General features: G+C 39.7%; 1 protein-coding gene across 1 annotated transcript in view; it reads right to left on the bottom strand.

Annotated features, from left to right (window-relative positions):
* The window catches only part of ercc6l2 (excision repair cross-complementation group 6-like 2), a 93,418-nt gene extending 77,774 nt beyond the window's left edge, over positions 1 to 15,644 (bottom strand). Inside the window, exons 1-8 of the mRNA XM_087997350.1 lie at positions 15,598 to 15,644; positions 9,138 to 9,217; positions 8,585 to 9,012; positions 6,113 to 6,232; positions 3,543 to 3,736; positions 2,147 to 2,308; positions 942 to 1,149; positions 211 to 351 (exon numbers count right to left, since the gene is read on the bottom strand). Of these exons, the coding sequence (XP_087853476.1) occupies positions 211 to 351; positions 942 to 1,149; positions 2,147 to 2,308; positions 3,543 to 3,736; positions 6,113 to 6,232; positions 8,585 to 9,012; positions 9,138 to 9,186 (1,302 nt within the window). The 5' untranslated portion in view covers positions 9,187 to 9,217; positions 15,598 to 15,644. The remainder of the gene's footprint in view (positions 1 to 210; positions 352 to 941; positions 1,150 to 2,146; positions 2,309 to 3,542; positions 3,737 to 6,112; positions 6,233 to 8,584; positions 9,013 to 9,137; positions 9,218 to 15,597) is intronic.
* Between the last annotated feature and the right edge of the window lie 11,469 nt (positions 15,645 to 27,113).

A 27,113-nucleotide genomic window follows, 5' to 3' on the forward strand; every position in this document is an offset into this window, starting at 1 on the left:
TCGTCTCTAATGCTGGGCAGGTCTCTGACTCTGTTCTCCATAAGAGGAAAATAAAAGGAAAAAGGAGCTGGCGAGCAGAGGAGATCCAGCTGGAGAATTTTTCTCTGCTGCCATCTTAATAAGATGTAACTCATGTTTACTGAACACAACGTTCTAGCCTTTGAATTTTTCCCCAAGAAGAACCTCTACATGTGCTGTGATGCAACTTACCTTGTAACAGCAGCTTTTTCTTTTTCGGCCACTGTTGCAATCACAAGCATCCCAGCCACGCAGTACCAGTTTTAAATCCTCTGTCTCCAGTACTGCCTTATATATTGCCTTCTGAAACTCAGTCAAAGAACAGTATATCACCTGAAAATAACAATATATTTTAAAGTAGGGAATTCAAAGCTTTCTTTCCATTTACTGATGACCAGTCAGGCTACCAATAGCTAGCTTTAGTAAACAAACAATAAAGTCAGTAAATAATAAGAGGACAGCCTATGTTATTGTCTCTCAGAATCAACTGAAACATGGGATACGAATAGCCAAGATCAATTACAGTGATAGCAAATTTCAATTAAAGTTACTGTATGAGGAAAGGGGTGGACTTGATTAGGTTTCTACCAAACCCATATAACAGTTGAAATATGTCACTGAATGAAGGGAGAGCTCTGGCTAAAGTAGCCGCCTGTCCAGTTTCTTTTCGCAATATGACAGCTGAATTCACATGGCACAACTGGTATTTTGTTGGAATATTTCTATACCAGAGCCAGAAGCACACTATGAATGGTCAGCAGGGAATCATCACAAAGAGTTTGGGATCTTGAGCCAAGTCTAGTTCACAATGAACGTTTGTGGAACTGATAACTTAATTTGCTACAATTCTGAGAATGAAAAGTTTGTTGGTCTTGTATTTTTAATCAGGAATACAGAAACACTGCCAGACAGCATTTTATTACCCGATCGTTTTTCTTTGGTAGCTGATCGCTGATGAGAGCCTTAGTACGCCTCAGAAACCAAAATGACAACCGTTTTGCCAACTGTCTCATAGCCTTTCGCCCAACAGCCAGTTCTCTTTTGGATGCTGTGTGTCTCTGACCAAATTCAATTGGATTGCAGAACTCTTCCTTAAAATGATCTCTGCTGCCAAGGCAACCTGGTATTGCCCTATAAGTACAAAGAATTGAAGATCATTTCAACATTTCTTTCAATCTGGATGGGTACAGGAATAGGAAGGATTCAGAGGAATATGGGCCAAATGCTGGCAAACGGGACTTGATTAATTTAGGATATCTGATAGGCATTGACAAGTTGGACCAAACGGTCTGTTTCCATGCCGTACACCTCAGCAAGATTCTAATATTTTAACCAACAGCAAAAGCTGTGGGTGTACATGTTTCAAAATTTTCTAACTCTGCACCTGAAGTCTTGGTGGAGGAGGACAGATGTTTTTATCTTTGATGGGCAAGAAGAAACCCATAGAACACAGCAGTAGGAGTAGACCAATCAGCTCATCAAGCTTGCTCTGTTATTCAATCTGATCATGGCTGATCATCCACCTCCATGCCTTTTTCTTACACTACTCGATTATTCCTTTATACCATAGTTGAGAGCACCAGCATCTAACAGGATGACCATTTGCCTGAGAGATAGGTGCTGACCAGCATCGTAATGAGATCAGCAGCCAGTTAATCTGGAGCTGCTGCAGGTGCAGCATAATATTCGACATCAGTTCAAAAGTGCAGGCACAAATTCAAGTGATAAAATCTCTTGGAATTCTGTCTCCTGTAAGAAGTTCCACTATTGCTTGTTAACTCAGGATTATTTGGGGAGTCTGTAGGCCATGGGAAACTACTTACAACTACTGGCAAACAAAATGGGAACAGGTGGCTCACAGTTTTAACGCTGAAAATGCCAACACAAAACTTTCTCACATGTTTCTCTGCACCAGGCAACAACCAAGGTCAAACTCTGGAGTCGTTTATCCTCCTAACAGTTGTCTTTTGGTCTGACCTATTGACACTAGGATGAAACATAATGCAAGCAGACTAGTCAACCACATTGTTAATGACAAACTGACATATTCCTTGCATCTACTTATGCTTAGATATTTCATCATCTGAAATAATTAGCCACTTCTAAAATAAGTATAATTACAACTTACCAGTCCATGACACACCAAAGTTCATACATGTTGTTCTGTAAAATGGTTCCAGTTAGGCCAATTCTAATCTTGCACTTCAATGCCTTTAAAGCCTGTGTAATCTGAGCTTTAGGATTCTTTATCTTATGAGCTTCATCCACAAACACAGCAGACCACTCAATGCTGTTTAAGAAATGAAAAATTAAGCACACATTATACTGTAATTCTCAAGGTTTACTTGGTCTCTTTGACAGCACTATTGATAATCTACTGACCTGTAAGTAAGAAATTTCAGAACAATAACAATATAGCTGTGCATTGTTGCTGCAGTAAATACTTCTGCTACTGAAGTCAGATCTAATGAAATGTTCAATATTTTGCTTTCTTTCAGGACACTAAAACATGCTAAGGGGCCAACTTTTCCCAAATAAAACACATATATATGCACATTGTGTTTGCTTAACAATAACAAATTGCTCTGTGGGACGCAGTTTCTGTCTTCCTCCACTTCTTTTCTCACTATATCTGTGGCCAAGAGATTTTAAAATCACTTCTTCTGTTATTGTTCAATTTCAATAAATTACCAAATGTTTATATATAGATTGCCATGAATCATCAGCTATATCTTAATTTGAGGATGGCATCTACTCAGAATAATTAGTTCCTCAAAAAAGTGTGCAATGACACCAAGATTTAAAGCTAGATTACCTTAACTGGAAAGGCATTTTTCAGTCTTTTAGTAAGTAAGTAATAATACTCCAGGACACTTGCAGTAACTCAAATTTGTCAGCGAATTGTTTAAAACATGGACTACCAGCTATTCATCATTCTCCTACCTCTTCTTTAATTTGCTTACAAACTATCAAATTCCTATTTTTTTCTCAAAGGTCTTTGACTTGAATATTAATCAATTTCCTCTCCACAGATGTTAACTGACCGGCTGAATACTTCTAGCATTTTCTATTTTTAATCTCACATTTTACAATGCTGATCTAAATTCATTTTAATATTTCACGATAGAATGGATCACAAAGAGCTGGCAAATACAAGTACAGGCAATACCTACTGCAGTATTCATTATCAGGTAGGGACTAGGAATCACAATGCATCCTCATATCACTCAGATGGCACTGCATTCTACAACACTGCTTTTACATTGGAGTTAAAATATTTTCTTAACAAAACAATAACTTTCAGTTATTAAAGTTTTAATCCCACTGGACTACTAAGGAAAAGGTGGTCTGTACATGCATAAATTGGACATTGTGTGGATCAGCCTCTGCATCAAGTTCTGGAAGTAGATGGGATTTTTCAAACCACTCTACATTTAATATGTCCAAAACTAACAACTAAATGCCATAAGTAACATCTTTCAATGCAATTCGACCTTAATACATTATAATGAAAATCTAATTACCAATTGATATCATCCAAACACAGGCGGACTGTTTCATAGGTTGTGAGAGCAATCTCACACTTCTTGCGTCGAATACAACTGAGAGTATGGTCTTTTTGGTTACCATGCAAAATATAAACTCTAAAATAACCCCAGGTTTCCAATTCATCCTTCCAGTTGTACAGCACAGACAAAGGAGCAATGATGAGAAAAACCTTCAAAAGAAGCAAGAAGACTGCTTTTAGGTCCAATGTAGACAAGTTGACACATAGTAAACAATAGGCTGATTAAGGAGAGTCATCGTATATCATGGAAAGTAAGTTTTATCTAACTAATCGGACGATAAGAGTTTTTTTCAACAGACTCACCAATTTGATGGACAGAGGATATTCAAAGTATAGGATAATGCATGCAAATTTGGAGACAATATTACAGCATGGGTAGCACCCTGGTTAGTAAACAGAACAACTTTGGATAAAAGTGACCTTTGTAGCTTGACAGCGACAATTGACATCTTCAGAGATCAGTGCTGGAGCTTCTTCTTTTCATTCTACATTAAAATGAGCTGGACTTGGCAAAATGAGGGGAACACAGGTTTTCAGATTATGTTACATTACTAGTTTTGGTAAATTGTGAAGAGAAAATATTGATAAATTAAATTACAGGTAGATATATGACGACGAATTGTGGATGCCGAAGATGTGAAAGCAAAACAGAAATTGCTGGCGAAACTCAGCACATCTGGCAGCAAATGTGAGAAGAAAGCAGCATTAACGTTGAGTTCAGTGACTCTTCATCAGAACTAATAGATTGCTGATACCACCAGTTATCGTGCCATATAAAAGAACAGCAATCAAATTTTTAACTAGATGGAATTTGGAATTTAGTGTTCAGATAGGACATCTTTTGAATCAATCTTTGTAAGGATATACTGGTTTTGGAGGAAGTCCAGTGATGACTGGCTAGGATAACAAAGAAAAGATGACTTGCATAAGAAAAGATACAAGGTATGTTGAGAGATTACGTAAATTTTGGCTGTACTGTCAGGGGTGCGAACGGTTAGGTAGACGGCGTTGAGAGGATGAGACAGGGAAGTTTCAGATGGTAAATCTAGAGACTGAATTTTTCTGTACAACATTTAGTCTTAACAAATGGATTCTCAATCTTGGACTTAGTTAGCTTGACAGGCTTGGTTTAGTCAAATGCAGTGCACTAGAACAGATTGTAGGGTCAGGTAGGTCTGATCCCACAAGTACAGAGCGATGTTGAGAAACCTGGTGGTCTGGAGGAAAGCACACTTCCACTTCCCAGGAAATGGACTTTGAACAGATAGGGTCCAAGCACAGATCATTATGGTAACCTACTAGTCACGACAATGAGCCAATTATTCCTATGCTGTTTCTGACAGTTAACCTATTCTCAATCCATGATCATATTACACCTAATTTCTTATAATTTAGCTTTGTTTACTAAACTCCTGTGTCGGACTTTATCAAAAGCTTTATGAAAATCCGAATATACCACATGCGCCAATTCCCCTTAACTGACTCTACTGGTAACAACCTCAAACTCTTAACAGGTTTGTAAAAGACACTTCCCCTTGACAAATCCTTGACTTCCTCTTGACTTTTTCTGAGAATTCTTATCTAAAGATTCAGTAGTCAGATCCTGCATAACAGATTCTAGTATTATGTCAGGCTAACCTGTTTGACGTTATCTGGTTTCTCCCTTTTTTATTTCTTAAACAGTGGGGTTACATTGACATCATTTCAACTGCTGGCATTGCTGCAAAATTAATACAGAATTTTGAAAGCTGATCACTAATGCATCCTGAAGCTCCCTCTCTATAGGATGAAGATCATTGAGTCCATTGGGATCTGTCAACTTTCAGTCCTGTTAATTTCTTGAATACTACTTTTTAAACTAATTTCTTTCCATGCCACACTGTCATGAGACTCTTGCATCTTCTCTATCTCAGGCGATCTTGTGCCTTCTAGTGTGATGACACAAAAATTTCTTATTTGGCTTCTCTGCCATTTTTCCATTTCTTATCATAAATTCTCATATCTCTGCCCACAATGGAGCTACATTTGTCTTTACCTTTGTTAAAATTAAAAAGATAAGTTAAGAAGCTTTTGCAATCCAATTTTTTCTTTCCATTTTACATTCAAATTATATTTCTCTATCAATTCCATGGTACTCCTTTGCAGAATTCTAAGGCTTACAACTCTTCTGACAACTTTATAAAGCCTTTTTCTTTAATCTAATACTATTTTTATTTTCTCTTATTAACCATGGCTTCCTTACCTTTCCTGTCAGGTATCTCTCCCTTAAAAGAATGTACAATATTTGAAAGCCAATCATTAATTATTTTTAAAAAACTGATCTTGCTATGAACCTGGAGCTTCTGGCCCCGAGATACAGCTGTCACCACTGCATCACAAGACCTGCTAGCTAATGTTAATAGTGAATAAATATTATTATTGGTAAGTTATTTTAAGGTTCAATGAACAATTTTCCAGCATTAAAACAAAACATCACATTTCTGGTAAAGGAAGATTTGCAAAAAGATACAGGCCAAAAAGGATTACTTTGTCATCATGTCTTTTCGATTCCTTTCTCATGGTCTTCAGGACAAACTTAGGCATGTTATTCTCAATATCCTCGCTGGTTCCTGTTTTATGAAGTACAGCTGCTAGAAAGGAAATAACCTGTGAAAAGCATCATTAACAGATTATATTGTTTCATAGCTTCCTCACATTTCCTCTTCGGTATTCACTAAGCTCATCTCTGCAAAGTTTCATTTGTGTGTTTCTCAATTAAATCCAGTTCAAATAATGGCCAAGACACTTTATACACAAGGCACATGAGCACCTCATACATCGGCATAGAATTCACCTTATGGCTCTGAACTCACTTTCTTTGCACTAAATCACTTTGTACTTACTTGAAAGTTGACAGCTTCTGCATAATTTCTGCATCACTCTGTATAATGGTCTTATAGTCTAAGTGCTTTCTGTTGCTGGAACCATTTAGCTTTCATACCGTTAACACCATATGTAAAGCCATTCTACACACCACTTCAGATACTGCAAGCCAGGAACAACCTCTCACACAGTTGTTTTAAGTGTCTACATTCAGCCCTGAAGAAGGGTTACACCCAAAATGTTGACTTCTCCACTTCCTGATGTTGCCTGGCTTGCTGCGCTCTTCCAGCCTCCTGTTTGTCTATCTTAGATTCAGAACAAAAACAAAAGAAAACCCACACCCTGCATTGTGGACAAGGCAGATGGTGAAAAGGCCAGTCCTTTTTTCAGCTGACTAACACAGGAGACTACATTATTAGCCCAAACAAACCTGGGTATTCATTGCAATAAGGCTCATATACGAGAACTCTCATGATTGCATGCATCATTTCCACTCAACAGCTCTCATCTGCCTCACCCTCCTGAATGAGGATTGGATGGGTTGAGCTATATGGAGAGGCTGAATAGACTGAGCTATTTTTTCTGGAGCATCAGTGGCTGAGGGGTGAGGGATATGGATAGTGTGAATAGACAAGGATTTTTCCCCAGGCCGGGAAAGGCCAAAACTAGAGGACATCGGTTTAATGTGAGAGGGGAAAGGTTCAAAAGAGACAAAGGGGCCACTTTTTCATGTCGGGGGGGGGGGGGGGGGGTTGGGGAGTTGCTTATACAGAATGAGCTGTTAGAAGTGGAGGAGGCTGGCACAAGTATAACATTTAAAAGGCACCTGGATGGATATATGAATAGGAAGGGTTTAAAGGGGTATGAGCCAAATGCTGGCAAATGGGACTAGATTTATTTAGGCTATCTGTTCTGCATGGACGAGTTGGACAGAAGGATCTGTTTTCATGCTATACAGCTCAATGACTGATTAAATATATCCTGCACAACATTTCAGGGAAGTCAAACTATTTCAATTGTAGAATCCTCAAGGAAGTGTCAAATGTTTGCTCTAGCAAAGCAATTGTGCTGTTGAGAATATCAAATAGTAAAATGCATCCTGGAGGCCCAGAACTTACTTTCTTTGCTGCACTTGTGCTGCACCCTTATGCTCCACGTAACTAGCCTAAGGCAAACTATCCATAATCAATTTAATGTTACACAAGACCAAAAGACATAGGAGAATAAGTAATTCGTTTGTCCCATTGTGTCTGCTCCACCATTCAATAATGTCATGGCTCATCTGATAATCCTCAGTTAAGACTTTCCTGCTTTTTCGCCATAACCATTGATTCACTTATGGAATAAAAATCTGTCTCTCTTTGAATATTCTTAATGACACAGCTTTGACAGCCCTTTACAGTAAAGAATTCCACAGATTCATCACCCTTTGAGAGTGACTTCTTACACTGAGATATTCCCTCTAGTTTTCTACTCCTAAAAGAGGAAACAGCCTCTCCGCATCTACCCCTAAGAATCATTATTGTTTCGATAAGGTTAACCTTCATTCTTCTCAACTATGGTAAGTAAATGCCAACCTACTCAACCTTTCAACATAAAACAGTCCCTTCAAACCCTGGATTGCCTCCAATGCCGGGACATCTTTGTTTAGATGAGGGGACCAAAACTGTTCACAGTAGTCCAGCTATACAAGTGCCCTGTATATTTTTAGCAAGGACTCCTTATTTTTACATTCCATTCCCTTCAAAATACGACCAATATTCTATTTGCCTTCCCTATTACCTGTTTCATAATTTCAAAAGTTACATACTCCATAATATTTCATTAGTTTTTTTTTATTTAACAATGTCTCAACACTGATTTTACTCTTTTGTTATCAGAGTCTGCTCACTTTTCCTTGTTCTGTCCATTTTTTCCCATCATGAAATAAATTTTTCATGCAGAAATAATCAAGGAGTCATCTTCTAGTGTTTTCAAAACTGAAATTCTCAGAAAAGGTAATGCTGTCACAGTTTGCTTTTGTTCCAGAAAAGCTTTATCAATGCAAACAAGATAATAAAACAATATGACTTTGAGCTATATTGTGATGAGCTGAAGACTAAGCACGAAGCTGGCAAGTGATATTCATAAGATTACCTGAACAGTTTTTCCAAGCCCCATGTCATCACCAAGGATACATCCTCTGCCACATAAATAATGCCTAAAAATGAACTTTACTCCATCTTTTTGATAGTCTCGCAAGTATCTATTTATAGTATATGGCACACATATACTGTCTTCAGACAATTTCAAAGAGATCTTGGGGCCTGGTGCCTTTTTGTCACGAAAGAAGGGCTTCTCCAGATTATCATCATCAAATATAAAACCTTTCCAACATTCGCGGTTGCTTTTCCTTTTTAGTGAGTTCAGTGCCACAGTATCAGTAGCTTCATTAAAGTTGGAAAATCTTACAACTGCCATAGTTTTGCCATCTTCATCTGTGGATATTGATTTTATCATAGCCTCATGTAGCTTATCATCTCCAGAAAAAGGGGCAAAAACCCAATCTCCAACGAACCAGTTTTCTGAAAACAAAGTAATCCACAACATAAGCAAATGAGAGCAAAATGTCAGAAATTGTAGCCAGCGCAATCAGAAGCAAATTGCAAACAAAATTATTTTTCAACTATTCAAGGGTTGTCATGCATACCTGCTCCTGTACCAATATTTGATTCAGAAGTTGAGGCACTTAGCTCCATTTGTGAAAGGATGTTTCAATGTGTTTCAAATCTGAGAAAAATAAAAATAGCCAAAACCTTGAAATTCATAAAATTTGACTTATGTCGACTAAGATCCTTTTTTTTTTCTCTCTGCTGTTACCACACACTCTGACAATGATCTCACTAACCCATGACACCAATTCCCTCAAATCTTTGGCCTGTCCAACTCCCCACTGTAAGGAAGGTTTATAATTTTAAGAATTCCATTTTGTTTTTGTGTGCAGCCCTTCTTTATCAGGTATCATCTGCACAATGAGGAGGTTTGGAATGAGAAAGGTCATTTATGTAAACTACTACAGCAGCACACAGAACACTGGTTCCTCAGATCTCTTTGCATATAAACTAGGAGTAGAAGGGCCAGTGTGCTTCTTATGCCATTCAAAATGTCACGGCTAATCCTTTGTCTCAATACCATAGTCCCACTTCCTCCCAATACCTCTTGATGCATTCGAAATCTAAAAACAAATCTTATTTGTTCAAAGTTGAATCAGAACATTGAGTCAAAGTTATTACAGCATGAAAAGAGGCCTTTCAGCCAATCACGTCAAGGCTGAACATCGAGCATCTACTTATTCATAGAATATAACAGCGCAGAACTGGCCCTTCGGCCCTTGATGTTGCACTGATCTGTGAACTAGTCTAAGCCCATCCCCCTAACTATCCCATCATCATCCATGTGCGTATCCAAGGATTGTTTAAATCTCCCTAATGTGGCTGAGTTAACTACATTGGCAGGCAGGGCATTCCACGCCCTTACCACTCTCTGAGTGAAGAGCCTGCCTCTGACATCTGTCTTAAATCTATCACCCCTCAATTTGTAGCTATGCCCCATCGTACAATCTGACGTCATCCTCCTAGGAAAAAGACTTTCACTCTCTACCCTATCTAATCCTCTGATCATCTTGTATATCTCTATCAAATCCCCTCTTCGCCTTCTTCTCTCCGATGAGAACAGACACAAGTCTCTCAGCCCTTCTTCATAAGACCTTCCCTCCAGACCAGGCAACATCCTGGTAAATCTGCTCTGCATCTTTTCCAGTGCTTCCACATCCTTCCTATAATGGGGCGACCAGAACTGTACGCAAATTTCAAGTGCAGAGCTGAAAATGTGTTGCTGGAAAAGCGCAGCAGGTCAGGCAGCATCCAGGGAACAGGAGAATCAACGTTTCGGGCATAAGCCCTTCTTCCTTACCTGTTTCATAAGGGAACAGCAACACATTTTCAGCTCTGATCTCCAGCATCTGCAGACCTCACTTTCTCCTCAAAAATTTCAAGTGCAGCCACATTAGCGTTTTGTATAGTAGCAGCAGGACACTACAATTCTGGAACTTAATCCCTCTACCAGTAAAACCAAACAAACACAGTGTATGCCTTTTTAACAGCACTATCAACTTGGGTGGCAACTTTCAGGGATCTATGTACATGGACTCCAAGATCCCTCTGCACATCCACATTACCAAGAATATTTCCATTGACCCAGTACTCTGCTTTCCTGTTATTCTTAATAAAGTGAATCACCACACATATCTGCATTGAACTCCATCTGCCATCTCCCAGCCCTATTCTGCAGTTTATCCAAATCCCCCTGCAACATTCTTCCACACTTTAGTGTCATCTGCAAACCTACTGACCCATCCACCTATGCCTGTATCCTAGTCATTTATAAAAATGACAAACAGCAGTGGTCCCTTAACAGATGCTTGTGGCACACCGCTAGTAACTGGACTCAAGACTGAATATTTTCCATCAACCACCACTCGCTGCCTTCTTGCAGAAAGCCAGTTTCTAATCCAAACTGCTAAATCACTCTCAGTGCCATGCCTCTGCATTTTCTCCATCAGCCTACCATGTGGAATCTTATCAAAGGTTTTACTGAAATCCATGTACACCACATCAACTGCCCTACCCTCATTTACAGGTTTAGTCACCTTCTCAAAAACTTTAATGAGGTTTGTGAGACATGACCTGCCCTTGGCGAAACCATGTTGACTATCTGCAATCAAATTGTTGCTTGCTAGATGATTATAAACCCTATCTCTTATAATTCTTTCCAAAATGTTTCTTAGAATAGACATAAGGCTCACTGTTCTATAATTACCTGGGTCATCTCTACTGCCCTTCTTGACCAAGGGCACAACATTTGCAATCCTCCATCCTCTGGTATGAAACCTACAGACAATGACAACTCAAAAGATCAAAGCCAAAGGCTCCAACACCTCCTCCCCAGCATCCCAGAGAATCCTCGGATAAATTCCATCTAGTGCAGGGGAAGTGTCTACCTTCACTCTTTCAAGAATTGATAACACCTGTTCCTTACTAACCTCAATCCTTTCTCGTATAATATTTCGTATCTCATTCTTCTCCTCTACAATATTCTCCTTTTTCCAAGTGAAAATAGATGAGAAATATTTGTTTAGTACCTCAGCGATCTCCACAGGGTCTCCACTCAACTTCCCACTTCTGTCCTTGACTGGCCCTATTCCTACCCTAGTCATCCTTTTATTCCTCACATACCTAAAGAAAGCTTTAGGATTCTCCTTAATTCTACCTGCTAAAGACTGCTCATGTCCTCTCCTTGCTCTTCTTAACTCTCTCTTTAAATCCTTTCTAGCTAATCTGTAACTCTCCATCGACTCATCTGAACCATCTCACCTCATCGTCACATAAGCCCCCTGCTTCCGCTTAACAAGAGATGCAATTTTTATAGTAAACCACGGTTCCCTTACTTTAATCGCTTCCTCCCGGCCTGACAGGGACATACCTATTAAGGACATGCAATATCTGTTCCTTAAACCAGCTCCACATTTCGACTATCCCCATCCCCTGCATTTTGCTACCCCGTTCTATGCATCCTAAGTCTTGCCTAATTGCATTATAATTGTCCTTGCCCCATCGATAACTCTTGCCTTGCATGTACCTATTCCTTTCCATCGCTAAACTAAACGTAACTGAATTATAGTCACTCTCTCCAAAATGCTCACCTACCACTAAATCAAACACCTGGCCTGGTTCATTACCAAGTACCACATCCAGTGCGGCCTCCCCTCTTGTTGGCCCTTCGGCATACTGTGTAAGGAAACCCTCCTGCATACATTGGACAAAAACTGATCCATCCAATGTACTAGAGTTATAGCATTTCCAGTCAATGTTGGGGAAGTTAAAATCCCCCAACACCCTGTTTCTTACACTCCTATCTGGAATTGTTTTGCCGATCCTCTCCTCCACATCCCTGGAACTCTGCGAAGGCCTATAAAAAACTCCCAGCAATGTGACCTCTCCTCTCCTGTCTCTAACCTCAGTCCATACTATTTTAGTAGAAGAGTCCTTGTCAAAGGTTCTTTCAGCCACCATTATCCTTGACTAACAAGGCCACACCTCCCCTTCTTTTACCGCTTTCCCTGTTCTTAATGAAAGATCTAAACCCTGGAACCTGCAACACCCATTGTTGACCCTGCTCTATCCATGTCTCTAAAATGGCCACAACATTAAAGTCCCAGGTACCTATCCATGCTGCAAGCTCACCTACCTTATTTCAGATACTAGAAATAGACACACTTCAAACCAGTTTGCTATTTGCCAGCACATTCCTGCGACCGTGAAATCCTGTCCATGCCCTCCTAACTCTCATCCTCTGTCCACTGGAACTACACCTCAGGTTTCTATCCCCCTGCTGAGCTAGATTAAACCCCCTCTAATCCCATTTTCCAGTACTTAGATTATAGCTTTGTATGCAATGGGGTTTCAACTATTCATCTAAATATACATGGAAAATATAGAAAGAGAGCCAACAACCAGCATCATGTTTTATAAACAAACATTCAATATTAAGACCAAAACAATTCAGAGCATCAGACTTTAAGATCCTTTTGGAATCATAAAATCATAGAAACCTAAAGCGCTTGAAAATCATTCTGCTAATCGTATCTGTGCTAGCACTTCAGAAACAGCAGTCATGTTTAGTACTGTATCTCCACACTTTCTGCCTCTAAGTTTCTCAAGTTCAACTCCTTTTCAAAATGATTAATAAAATTGCTCCCATCTTTTTAGGTGGCACATTCTAAATCTTGAGAACAACCCAAGTGAAAATATTCCCATTCATCTCTCCTTTAGATTCTTATCCCAATAATTTAGGATCTGTGACTTCTAGTTGCTGACACTCAGGAAAGCCATATACCTTTTTGACTAAGATATTATTTTACTCTGCCACTATTAGGCATTTATGCATACTGTATGGATAACAAGACTGTGCTCCCAAAGTACATTTCAAATTTCTGTGCAATGAACTCCTTCTGGCCATAACACCATTCTGTCCATGTCATTCTATTCCCTATCCTCATCATGATCTACTACTTTGCCAACTGTCGCATAATCTGCAAATTCACTGAGTGCTCCTCACAACCAAGTATGGGCAATTCAAATTAGATCTAAGAATAAACTGACTCAAAACTGACAATTTGGGAACACCACTGTAAACTAGATCACAATAATCCATTCATTACCACCTTGCTTTCTGTCTCTGATCAATTTTGTATCCACATGGCCATAGTCTCCTTAAATGTATAGACTTCCATCTTCTAAATCAGCCACCTACAACAAGTATTTGACAAACTGCCACAGTAGTTCAAATATGTTAACATCTATTGCACTACACTGATCAACTCTTTTTGTTAAATAATTAAATCAAGTTAATCAGACATAAGTTAACATTAACAAATCTAGATCTCGGTCCCGCCTCTCTAACCTGTTCTTTGCCTTCCCAAGCCATAGACCACAGTCAGTATGAATAGGCAACACCCCCTCCACTATAATCCTCAACACCAGTGCCCTGCAAGGCTGCACACTCAGCCCCCTGCTATATTCCTTATATATTCACACCTATATGGCCAACTGCCATCCCAACTTTGTAGGTCAGATCTCAAACAACAATGTGACAGAATACAAGAAACAGTCTGAGTGCTTAGTGTCACGGTGTAAAGACAACAATCTCTGCATCAAGGTCAGCAAAACAGTGAAACTGGTCACTGATGTCAAGAAGTGGAATGAAGGCCACACTCCTTGTGCTAAAGTGGAGATGGTAGAGAGCGTCAAGTTTCTGGGAGTGATGATCAGCAATCTGTCTTCATTCACCCACATCAACGAGACGGTCAAGAAAGCACAAAAACACCCCTACTTCCTCAGGAGGCTAAGGAAATTCAGCAAGTACATAAAGACTCTTGGAAAAAGTGAGGACTGCAGATGCTAGAGATCAGAGCTTAAAAATGTGTTGCTGGAAAAGCGCACCAGGTCAGGCAGCATCAAAGGAGCAAGAGAATCAACGTAGCAAGAGAATCAACGTTACGGGCATAAGCCCTTCTTCAGGAAACAGAAAGTGCATAAAGACTCTTACCAACTTTTATAGATTTACCATAGCATTGTATGACAACTGCTCTTCCTAATACCACATGAAACTACACAGTGTTGTGTACACCTTCCAGTCCATCACACAAATCAGCCTTCCATCCACTGACTCCATCTCTACTTCCCGCTACCTTGGGAAAGCAACCAACATAATCAAAGACCCCACCCCACCCAAGTTATACCCTCTTCCATCAGGCTGAATATATAAAAGTTGGAATATACGTATGAGTAGATTCAAGAACAGCTTCTTACCCAGTTATCAGACTTTTGACCAAACCCCTCAAATGTTAATTTTGATCTGTCTCTGCACCTTCTCTGCAGCCATATATTCTGCACTCTGTTCTGATACCCTATATCTCAGTACATGACAGCAATAAATCAAATTCAAATCTGTACTGTTTATGGGTGTTTGTTATGCACAGCTTTGCTTCTTTCATCAGCTTTAAAGCATTTTTTTAAAACATCCTGTGGTTATGAAAAGCAAATCTTTCACACGTTCTAATCAGCCTCTCATTATTCCTTTCCCTCCTTAACTTCCAATCTTCGCCCTTATTCTTTCCCCAGTGCATCTCCACACCTCCTTAGTTATTTTGTCCTCCTTTTACACTGCATCCCGAATCCTGCGAACACCGTATCTGGGAAGTTAAATCATTACTTCAACTCCTCTTCATCTTACTATCAAAGCTAGAGTTACAGAACGGACCAAGATTACTGAAGGCACCTCCAACAACTCTTTCCCCCCCTCTTTCACTAATTTATTGAACGCAATCTTGCACACAGTGGTTTAGATTACTGACTACCCGGGGGGGTAAACTAACAGGACGTAAGGACCAATGAATAAGACAGTGTTAAGGTTTTGCCTCATCGATTTTCTATCCGATCACTGACAACACCCCCAGAAGGGAACGGAGGGCACTTCACTCACCAGCGGTTATCGGTATCACAGCCACATTAACCCCATCCCCGTCTCCCCCCCCCTCCCGACACACGCACCTATCAACAGCTCCAACCGCCTCTCAGGCACCTTCCACCCGGAAGTGGTATCGACATGACATGGTCACGTGACAGGCGCTGCATGTCCCAATAACGGCACTCGCTGGCTGCCTCCGAGAAGGTGCGGTTAACTGTCTCGTGACGTTTCCGAGGCGGGAGGTAGAAGCAGTCTGAAAGATGAGTTATTCTCTCAACAAGCTTCTTTTCTGAGTTTTTCTTTTAATCAGCCTGTGGCAATGATGTCATTTACGACATGCCTTGAAGTAGGTGGGACTTGAGAATAGGCTTCTGGTCCAAAGGTAGGGACGATACCACTGCACCACAACAGCTTCCCCCCACCCCCGTCTTTATGTACACTTAAGAAACCCAGCTCAAACTTACCGCTTTACACTGCCCACTGCGCAATACCCAGTACTAACATTATCAGGAAAACTGGTCCTTCTTGCCTAACCTGCCATCAAAGTCTGACTGGTTTTGAAACATTTCTCCTACCCCTATGATCTTATATTCACTTTTACATCTTTTAATGTTGAGAAATTCCTTCCAGTTAAATATGGGGAAGACTGAAATTTTCAGAACAAAAGCAAAATGCTATGGATGCAGAAAATCTGAAACAAATACAAAATTCTAGAAAAACCCAGCAAGTGATTAGATTACTTACTGTGTGGAAACAGGCCCTTCAGCCCAACAAGTTCACACCAACCCACCGAAGTGCAACCCACCCAGACCCATTCCCCTAACACTACGGGCAATTTAACACAGCCAATTCACCTAACCCACACATTTTTGGACTGTGGGAGGAAACCCAAGCACCCGGAGGATACCCACACAGACAGGGGGAGAATGTGCAAACTCGACACGGTCAGTTGCCTGAGGTGGGAATTGAACCTGGGTCTCTGGTGCTGTGAGGCAGTAGTGCTAACCACTGTGGCACCCAAAGTCTGGCAGCATCTGTGGTAAGAAATCAGAATTAATGTTTTGAATCTGATCTGACTTCAGAATTCAAAGGTTGGAGGTTCTATTGTTCTTTATTTGTTACTGAAACCTTCAAACCTGCCAAAAACTTTCCACCTTAGCTACAAATGACTGTCTTTCCTTGGGAATTGTCTCTTGCTAAATCAACAGCAGCTTATATTGAGTATTAATGTAATAAAACAGACACAAAATGCATCACAGGAGCATTATAAGTCAAAATACAACACCAAAACAGAAATTGAAATAATAACTCAGATGACAAAAAGTGTTGTTCAAGATGTTTTAAGATCTTAGGGAAGGTGATGGTAAAGTTTTGATGTCACTGGACTAGTAATCCAAATAGAGTCATGAAGATGTATGGCACAAAACAGATTCTTGAGTCTAACTCATCCATGCCGACCAGATATCCTGAATCAATCTCGTCCCATTTGGCCCATATTTCCCTAAGCCTTTCCTATTCATGTACTCGACCAAGGCAATCAAAAAGAACACCTTCTTCACTATCTTATAGTGACTCCACTTTCAACAAACTATGAACCTGTACTCCAAAGTCTCTTTGTTTGACAACATTCCCCGGGACCTTAACATTAAGTATATAAGTCCTGCCGTGATTTGCCCTCCCAAAATGCAGCACCTCACGTTTATCAAAATTGGACTCCATCTGCCACTCCTCTCTGCCCACCTGATCAAGGTTCCATTGTACTCTGAGGAAACATTCTTTGCTGTCCAATACATCACTAGTTTTGGTGTTGTCTGCAGACTTACTAACCATACTTCCTACGTTCACATGCAAATCATGTCCAAGTCCAAGTGACATGGGTTCCAATCCCACCATGACAGCTGGTAGAATTTTAAAAGGGCAAAGCAGATCAGCAATAATATCATGGAGGAGCAATTCCTGAAGTGTATACAGGATGGCTTTCTAGATCAATACTTTGAGGAACCAACTAGCAAACATGCCATCCCCTACTGTGTATAGTATAGTGAGAAAGGAATTATAGGTATTTCAGCTATATGCCCTTGGGATAAGTGACTATTTTACGGTAGAATTCCCCATCAAGATGGAGAGTGATATAGTTGATTTTGAGACTAAGGTCCTGAATATAAATGGCAGAAACTATGATAGTATTAGGCATGAGTTGGCTCAGATAATTTGAGAAGCGTTACTCAAAGGGATGATAGTGGAATGCCAAATGTCCCAAAGAGCACATGGGTAAAATGCAACAATTTTTCATTCTTGTCTGGCACAAAAGTCAAATAGGAAAGGTGGCCAAACCATGGCTTCCAAGGGAAATTAGAGCTACTATTAGATCCAGAGAATAGTCATACAAATTGTCCAGGAAAAAACTGAAGAGTGGGGACAGTTTAGAATTTAGCAAAGGAAGACAAAGGAATTGATTAAGGGTAAATAGGGTATAAAAGTAAGCTTGCATGGAACATAGAAACTGAGTGCAAAAACTTCAATAAGTATGTGAAGAGATTTGTAGGCCCGTTATAGTCAGAAACTGCAGAATTTATAATGGGGGGGAACAAAGAAAATAACGTGTCAGAAATGTTGGGCAACACAGGATTTAGTGAGAGGGATGAACTGGAGGCAAACAATATTAGTAAGAGAATGGTATTGGGAGAAATTGGGATTGAAGGCAGATAAATCCCCAGGGCCTGATAATCTATATCCCAAGATACGAAAGGAAGTGGTCCTAGAAATAGTGGATGCATTTGTGGTCAACTTCCAAGGTTCTATGTGGACTCTGGAGCAGTTTGAATAGATTGGAGGGTATCTAATGTAACCACTATATTTAAAAAGGGAGGCAGAGTAAAACCAGTAATTATGTACCAGTCAGTCTGGCGTAGGCAATATGGAAATTTCTGAAGTCCATTATAAAACATTTAACAGCTGAGCATTTGGAAAACAGGCAGGATAGGTCAGTCAGCATGGATTTACAAAAGGGTAATCATGCTAGACAAATGTACTGAAATTCTTTGAGGATTATAACTAGAAGAGTTGATGAAGGGTAGCTAGTGGATGTGGTTTATTTGGACTTTAAAAAAACTTTTGACAAATTCCCACATAAGAGTTTATTATGTAAAATAAAAGCACATGGATTGGGGTAGTGTATTGAAATCAAGGAGGAAGGTAATTACAGTGATAGGTTGAGACCATTGGATGGATTTAGATACAAAGATGAACATTTAAAAATGAACACCAGACTGTTCACAGCCTTGGTGACATATTTGTTCCCAAAACAAGCTTCCCATCACATATCCACCCCATATCAAGAACTCTTAATTCCACCTCTGTAATATCATCTGGCTTTGCTTTAACTGATTTGCTTCTGAAACCATCTTTCATGCCTTTGTGATTTCTTGGTCTTGACAATTTCAACACACCATTGGCTAGTTTTCCGTTAAGGTAGAGATCGTCCAAAATTCTGCTGTTCATGTATCCACATCAAGGCTTGAAATTCATGTAGAAGCAGTGGCCTTGACCACACAGCTGAAAAGTTTCTGGTGAGTTTGTTTCTACTTGGCTGGATTATTATGCAGTGAGTTAACAGCTATGGGGTTGTTAGTTGGTACTGGACAAGACTTCAAGCCCTGCCTGTGAGAGCTATCGACCAGTCAAAGGGCTGATAGTCTAGTTTAACAGCATCATGAGGACCGGTGTCTGCAGAAAATGAACAAGTCATAGATCTCACATTTTTAAAAATTAAAAATTTGTAGGTCTTTTCTCCATGGCAAAAGCCACGCTTGCTAACCAATCAACACCATTTTCTCCTGCAGTGTAAATGGGTGCTCCCTTTGAAATTTGGCATGGATCTGTCTTGGTGTACAAGATGTGCAAGATGAACAGCTTCAACTGCATGTCTCTTGCTACAGGTTCTGTGCTGCAAAACAACTATTTTCATCCTTCTTTTAAAATTTCTCTGCAACCTCATTCATCCATATCTTCCATCTTCTTCAGCCATCAATTCTACATTAATCTCTTTCCTTCCTCAAATTCTGGCCTATTAGGCATCCCTGATTTTAATCTCTCATCCATTGGCAACTCTAGCTTAATCTGCCTTGTCCCTGAGCCTTGGAATTCCCTTCATATATTTCTCCTACTTTGCTTCCTTTTCTTCCTTTAAAACATGTCTTAAAGCATTTTTGTAGCCAAGCTTTTGGTCATTTGGCTTAATATCTCTTTTGACTTGGTATCAAATTTTGTTTCACAATGCTCATAAAAAACAAATTGGGATATTTTATTGCAGTTTATTCATTCATACATGGGCAAGAGCATCACTGACTATGACAAGGCCAGCATTATTGTCCATCCCTAATTGTCTGAAGGACAGTTATGAGTCAACCAAACTGATGCAGGTCTGGAGTCCCATATGGGCCAGATGAGATAAGGAATGTAGATTTTATTCCCTAAATAACTAGTGAGCCAGATGGATTTTTACAATAACTGGCAGTATTTACATAGTCATCATTAATCTAGAGTTTAAAATTACAGATTTCATTGAATTCAAACTTTACCATCTGCTTTGGTGGGATTCAAACCCATGACCTCAGAACATTAACCTGAGTTCCTGGATTATTAGTCCAGTGACATTTCCATTACCATTACAAAGGGTCAGTTATCTCAGTTGGCTGGATGTCTGATTTAAGATGTAGAGTGATGCCAATAGTGTGGATTCACTTCCAGAAATGATTGAGGTCACCATTGAAAGACTTCCCATGAAGGTGCTGCTTTTATAAATGCGAGTTGTTAAAAAGTGGAAGGCATTCAAGATGGGGTCAGCAGTTTAGCAATTGTATTTCACGTTTAAACTTTTCACATTAAACATTCCACTTTATAGCAGAAACAATGTAATGTCAAGGACTGTATCACTTCCATTGAAAGGTGGCAACAAGACCATAAAAGAAAGAGATCCATTGATTCCTACCTGTTGTCCCAAAGCATTTCACAGCAAATGGAGTAGTGAAGATAGTATACTGTTGTATAGGGCATGTAGGACATCAGTTTTCACATAGCAAGCTTCCATGGACAGTAATGTGATAATTACCAAGCAGAACTTTTATTGTTAGACATCATGTTGCAGCTGTAAGGATATTGGTTAGGTCACTGTTGGAATATTGCATGCAATTCTGGTCTCCTTCATATTGGAAAGATGTCGTGAAACATGAAAGGGTTCAGAAAAGATTTACAAGGATGTTGCCTGGGTTGGAGGGTTTGAGATATAGGGAGAGGCTGAACAGACTTGGGGCTGTTTTCCCTGGAGCGCCGGAAGCTAAGGGGTGACCTTATAGAGGTTTACAAAATTATGAGGGGGATGGTAGGGTAAATAGTCTTTTCCCTGGGGTTGGGGAGTCCAGAAATAGAGGGCATAGGTTTAGGGTGAGAGGGGAAAGATATAAAAGAGACCTAAGGGGCAACTTTTTCACACAGAGGGTGATACAGGTATGGAATAAGCTGCCAGAGGAAGTGGTGGAGGCTGGTACAATTGCAACATTTAAGAGGCATTTGGATGAGTATATGAATAGGAAGGGTTTGGAGGGATATGGGCCAGGTACTGACAGGTGGGACTAGATTGGGTTGAGATATCTGGTCAGCATGGACAGATTGGACCGAAGGGTCTGTTTCCATGCTGTACATTTCTATGACTCTATAAATGGTAGCTGCAATGCTAGGGATAACTTCCCTAGTTTTCTTTGTAAGAATATCATGAAATTTTTCGCATCCACCTGACAGATCAGACAGAGTTTCAGTTTACTATTTAATCTGAAGGTTAGCAGTCCGATAGTGCAGCAGTCTGGCAGTCCTTCAGGCTTGCACTGGTATGTCAGGCTTTATTTCTGTATTCAGTTTCTGCAGTGGGACTTGAACACACAACCTGTGCCTCAACAACAACACTATTACCCGAACCACATAAAATTAATACATTGAAGGTTTAAAGTATAAAATCCATTAGAAAAATACTTCAAATTCAACAGACTTCAGGTATTATAATACCAAAAAAGCTTTTTCATTTAACATCATAATATTATTTTCTATTCCATTGCATATAATGATGAAATGTAATGTCATCATGCCATTGTTATAGCTCAAGAAGATACTATTATCGACTCAGAAGGCCACCCAAATTTGTTACGATCTGGCTAGGGACCAGTATTATTTCTTTCAATGCAGATGAAGAGTGAGATTCAGGAGAATTACAAAGAGAATAAAGCTGCGAGATTCCCTAACTTTTGAACAAATAGGGAGATTTTATATTGTTAGAACAGTGATATAATCTACGATACATGTGCGACTTATTTCCAGTGTTTGGGATTAATGTACTAAATATGGATAACAGACTGTAATTGAACACCTTACTGCACATTAGTATAACAAAAATAATCGAGATAGATCTATGCATTTCTCAGAAACTCACCACTAGATGTTAATGAAGGTATTCCAGAAGGCATTTGACAAGCTGCCACATCAAGATTATTGTGGGAAAAAATAGTCATGGTGATGGAGGCAACAGATGGTCATGGATAGAAGATTGGCTGGTTAACAGGATGCAGAGAGTTGTTGCACCCAGATTTTGCTTAAGGGTTGTCAGTTTGTTATGATTTAGAATGGAATAGCCCAAATTGTTAAGCTTCCAGGTTAGCTCAGTTGGCTGGATGGCTGATTTGTAATGCAGAGTGACACCAACAGCACAGTTTCAATTCCTGTACTGACTGAGATCACCATGAAGGACTATGTTTCCCAACCTTGCCCCTTACCTGAGGCATGGTGACCCTCAGGTTAAACCACCACCAGTCATCTCTTCCTAGTGAGAGACCAGCTCTATGGTCCTCTGGGATTATGGCAGCCTTACCTTTACCCTGACTGTACATGAACTATCTCATTGAAGGTAGCCCTTTGTTTTTCCCATCAACCTTTTGTTCCAGGCTCAGTGGGTCAGCTCTGCCATTGCCTTTTTGAAATCAGCTTTTCTGCAGTTAATTATTCTTGTTCTGGTTGCTATTGTCCTTTTTAATCAATATCCAAAACTTTATTATACAACAATCACTATATCCTGAATATTCACAACTTTACTTGCTGCACCTCATTCCCAAGAATCAGATCGAAGAGTTGGACTGGACACATACTGGTGTAGGAAATTTTCCTGACCCTGGTCTTGGAACATTTGTGCTATCTGCCCTTTATGCCACTACCTTTCCAGTCTATTTTTGAGTAGTTGACATCCCTATTTGTAACCACTCTACGGTTGGCATCTCTGTAATTTTTCTCTGCACACCTTTTTGTCCAGAGTCATATCAAAATTCTCTGGAGATGGGTTGGGAGGTGGAAACCTTGTTACATGGCGTTGTCTTCTGCCACCATGGAATATGCTGTGGATATGTTTGCTGAGCTGGGAATCTGGTTTTCAACCGGCACAGTACAGCAGCGCTTCACAAGAGGCACCACAGCACTGAGGCTGTCACCTAGAAACCAAATTCCCACCTCAGCGAGCATACGTGCAACAACTGCAAACGAGCTACAAATCTTTACACAAACCTTGAACGTGGGATATTCCCAACCATGAGAATGACAGTGGCAAGGCCCACGATCAACTGGAGGAGAATAGCCAACTCAATCTGTAGCTCATTAATGACCACACCCCATTCTTAAGCTATTTTACCAGCCTTAAGACAGATTCTTGCTAGTTAAACTGGCTGTTTATCATTGGGCTTCTGGCAGAGAAAGAGAAGCTTTCCTTCAGGGTTACTTCATGGCCCTCGAGGGGATATTACAGCAACGACTTCCTGTTTAGCTGCGATGCTTCCAGCTGAGGGTTTACCCTTAGATTCCTGCACCGTGCCTGATTGACCCTGAGACTAAAGGTATACCTGCCCTCTAATAAGGCCAACACCCCTGAGAGATGACCACTGTCCATAATTGGGTAGCAGTGTAGTATCGGCCTCTTAATTGACCAGCGCTGTCATTATCCCACCCAGAGTCCCGCCATTGAATCACACAGGCTCAGCAGATAACTATAGATGCCAGCAGTAGCACAGCTTAGGAAACTTCATCCCAACATCATAGAAGTGGACATAAAGCTTATGGATGGGATGAAAATTATTGCAGGATGTACTGGAAAAGCTGACTGTGCGAAAAGTAGATAAGTCATCAGGTCAGGTTGGATTTATTCCAGGTTGCTAAACGAAGTGAGAATGGAAGGACTTACCATAAGCTTCAATCTTCCCTAATATATCAGAACAATTGGACACTGGCAAATGTGACAGTTTTATTCAAGGGTATAAGAAAAGTTCTAGCAACTGCAGGTTGGTCTGTTTAACATCAATGGTGGGTAAAATTTTAGAAATTATCAATGAAATTGCAACAGACACTTGAAGAAGTTTGTGCTAATCAAGACTGAATTGTAAAAAACAGATCAGTTTAGACATATCTAATCAAATGTTTTGATGACGTAGAAAGGAAATTGTTGAAAGGAATGCAATGGATGTTACCCACATGGATTTAAATAATGTAAAACCCGAAAGAACTGTGGAGCTGTAAATCAGAAACAAAAACAGAAGTTGCTGGAAAAGCTCAGCAGGTCTGGCAGCATCTGTAAAGAAAAATCAGAGTTAACGATTCAGGGCCAGTGATCCTTCCTCAGAATTGAGGAAGGTTCACCGGCCCCAAAATGTTAACTTTGAGTTCTCTTCATGATTTAAATAATGTCTTTGATAATGTGCTATATAAACAGCTAGTTAATAAAACTGAAGCACATGAAATAACTGAAATAAAACTGAGGCACTGTCAATTCAAAAAAAGGAAATAATCATCATTTTTCTTTTTCTGAAAATGGAGGAATACAGTGGCATTTCCAAGGGTCATTAAAATTGAGCCACAGAGTTTATACAGCATTGAAAATGACTCTTTGATTTGTCATATCTGCACTGGACATCAAGCATCTATCCTAACCCTACTTTTCACCATTTGGCCCATAGACATATGGCATTTCCAATGCTCATCTAAATACTTTGTAATATCTTGAGGGTTCCTGCCTCTATCATCCTTTTAGACAGTGAGTTCCAAATACCTACTGCTGTCTGGGTGAAAAAATATTTCCTCAAATCTGCTCAAACATCCGACGCCTTACCTTGAAACTGTGACTCCTGATTTTTGACCCCTCTGCTAAGAGGAAAAGTTTCTCCTTTCCTACCCTATCTATGTCTCACATAACTTTGTACACCTCAAATTAGGTATATAATCTCACGCAGAAAAGAGAATTGGCGCAAATGACATCATGATACCAGTTAGATACAGTCAAAATATCATTGAATTGTATTCTGGGAAGATATTTTGAGAAAGTCTTTTGGAAATCCTTCAGCCAGCTTCAAAAAGGAATTAGTTTCATTCATTGCGGTGAAGATACCATATTGGTTAAGGACAACCATACTCTACATTGCATCTAGAACAGCAGAAATTTTAACAGCTTTCAGTTTTAGTTTTACAAGCTTTAACCAACAAGAATGCCACAAGTCAATAAAATGAGGGCAGTACATGAAGATCAAAATCCAAACAATGATCTTCCAAATCAAGAAAATACTCATCTACTTGAATTTCCTATCAACAATCAAACCACACAACAAAATTTACCAATACCAATCTATCCACTGCAAAACATTTAAGCTTTCAAGTCAATTTGACAGCTCAATGAATTGGCAGATGTGAAAAGCACAATTCCCAAGATTTCAAATAACTTTGTGATTAAATACGAAAGTCAGTATGCTTTTCTGCTATATAGAAAGAACATCAGACCATGAGTCACACAGACAACAAGAGATCATGAGAAACAAATTATATCTGACAACCTTTTAACAGTTTTTGATCAATACTTTACTTCAAGAACAAATAAGACACTGGTGAGATCATGCTTCAATTGCTTTTATTAACTCCAAGAAGAGCCTATAGATTGTGTCAACTTACTAAACCATGTTTCAATGGAAGCAACAATAAATTTGGTCTCTTAGAAGGATCAGGCACTGAACTTCTTCAATTGAAAGATAATCTAACTCTGGAATGAACAGTCCAAATAGCAGGCGGAGGTGGGTACTGCAAATGCTGGAGATTAGAGTCAAGATTAGAGTGGTGCTGGAAAAGCACAGCAGGTCAGGCAGCACCTGAGGAGCAGGAAAATCAATGTTTTGGGCAAAGGCTTTTGCCCGAAATGTCGATTTTCCTACTCCTTGGATGCAGTCTCACTTGCTGTGCTTTTCCAGCACCACTCTAATCCAGTCCAAATAGCAGTGTACACAGAGTTTAGAAAATTGTTCAAAAACATTGCACAGCAAAAGTTTCATTTAATTCAGAACATTCTACAGTGTGTTGACTACTTAAACTGTAAGGAACCATTTGACCAGAGAAAACATACCTCTCATCTGAGCAATGTACTGTAAAAACTTTAATCATGAAATCCTAATCAATCTTTATCACAGGTTCCAAAGCCCCATGTCTGTGAAATCAAAACTGTCCAGCATTCTACCAATAATGTCACAATGCAGCAATGGTTTACTTACAGTGTCATAGAGTCATACAGCATGGAAACAGACCCTTCAGTCCAATCACTCCATACCAAGCATAATCCCACCTGCCTGCTCCTGCCCCATATCCCTCCAGACCTTTCTTATTCATGTCCCTATCCAAATGTCTTTTAAACATTGTAATTGTTCCCACACCGACTACTTGCTCAGGATGTTCATTTCACACGCGCACCACCTTTTGTGTAAAACATTTGCCCCTCATGTCTTTTTTAAATGTCTGTCCTCTCCCCTAAAAAATGTGCCCCCTAGTCTTGAAATCCACCATCCTAGGGAAAAGATAACCAGCATTAACTATATCTACACCACTCATTATTTTATAAACTTCTATCAGGTCATCTGTCAATTCCTTCACTCCAGTGAAATAAGTCCTAGCCTATCCCGCCTTTTTTTATAACTCAAACCCATCAACATCCTAATAATCTTCTTAATAATATCCTTTCTATAACTGGGCGACCAGAACTGGGCACAGTGCTCCAGAAGAGACTTCACCAATATCCTATACAACCTCAACATGACTTATCAAAAGGATTGAACAATGAAGGCAAGTGTACCAAACGCCTTTTTAACCATCTTGTCCATACATGTTGAGGATCTGAAACCTGAATACAGGCTGAGGTAACTAGTTGTTGTCAAGAACAACCGTTTAACAGATGTTCTTAATAACTTAAGTGGCAATAAAATGGCTTCTTGATGCAAAAAAAAGACAAAATGGCTTCTAGGCTGCAAATTGACAATTCTGCTGAAAGCTGCATAAAATGGCTTTTAATTCTGCTATTGCTGTATAATTAACTAACCACGGTCTGCTTCAATAGAGGTTAGCAGACAATGCTCCCTTTACAGCATTGAAATAACTAGACTGGATAAGACATTATTGGCCATCCTAACTGACCTTCAGATGCAGGTGCAAAGACTCGGTTAGTGAGATAAGGGTGGCCTGAGTGTTTGAAAACAAAGTTGGTTCCCAGGAA

This window comes from Chiloscyllium plagiosum, unplaced genomic scaffold (genome assembly GCF_037043375.1).
Source record: "Chiloscyllium plagiosum isolate Xiang-an unplaced genomic scaffold, Cpla_swu_hap1 HiC_scaffold_2, whole genome shotgun sequence".
Taxonomy (NCBI): domain Eukaryota; kingdom Metazoa; phylum Chordata; class Chondrichthyes; order Orectolobiformes; family Hemiscylliidae; genus Chiloscyllium; species Chiloscyllium plagiosum.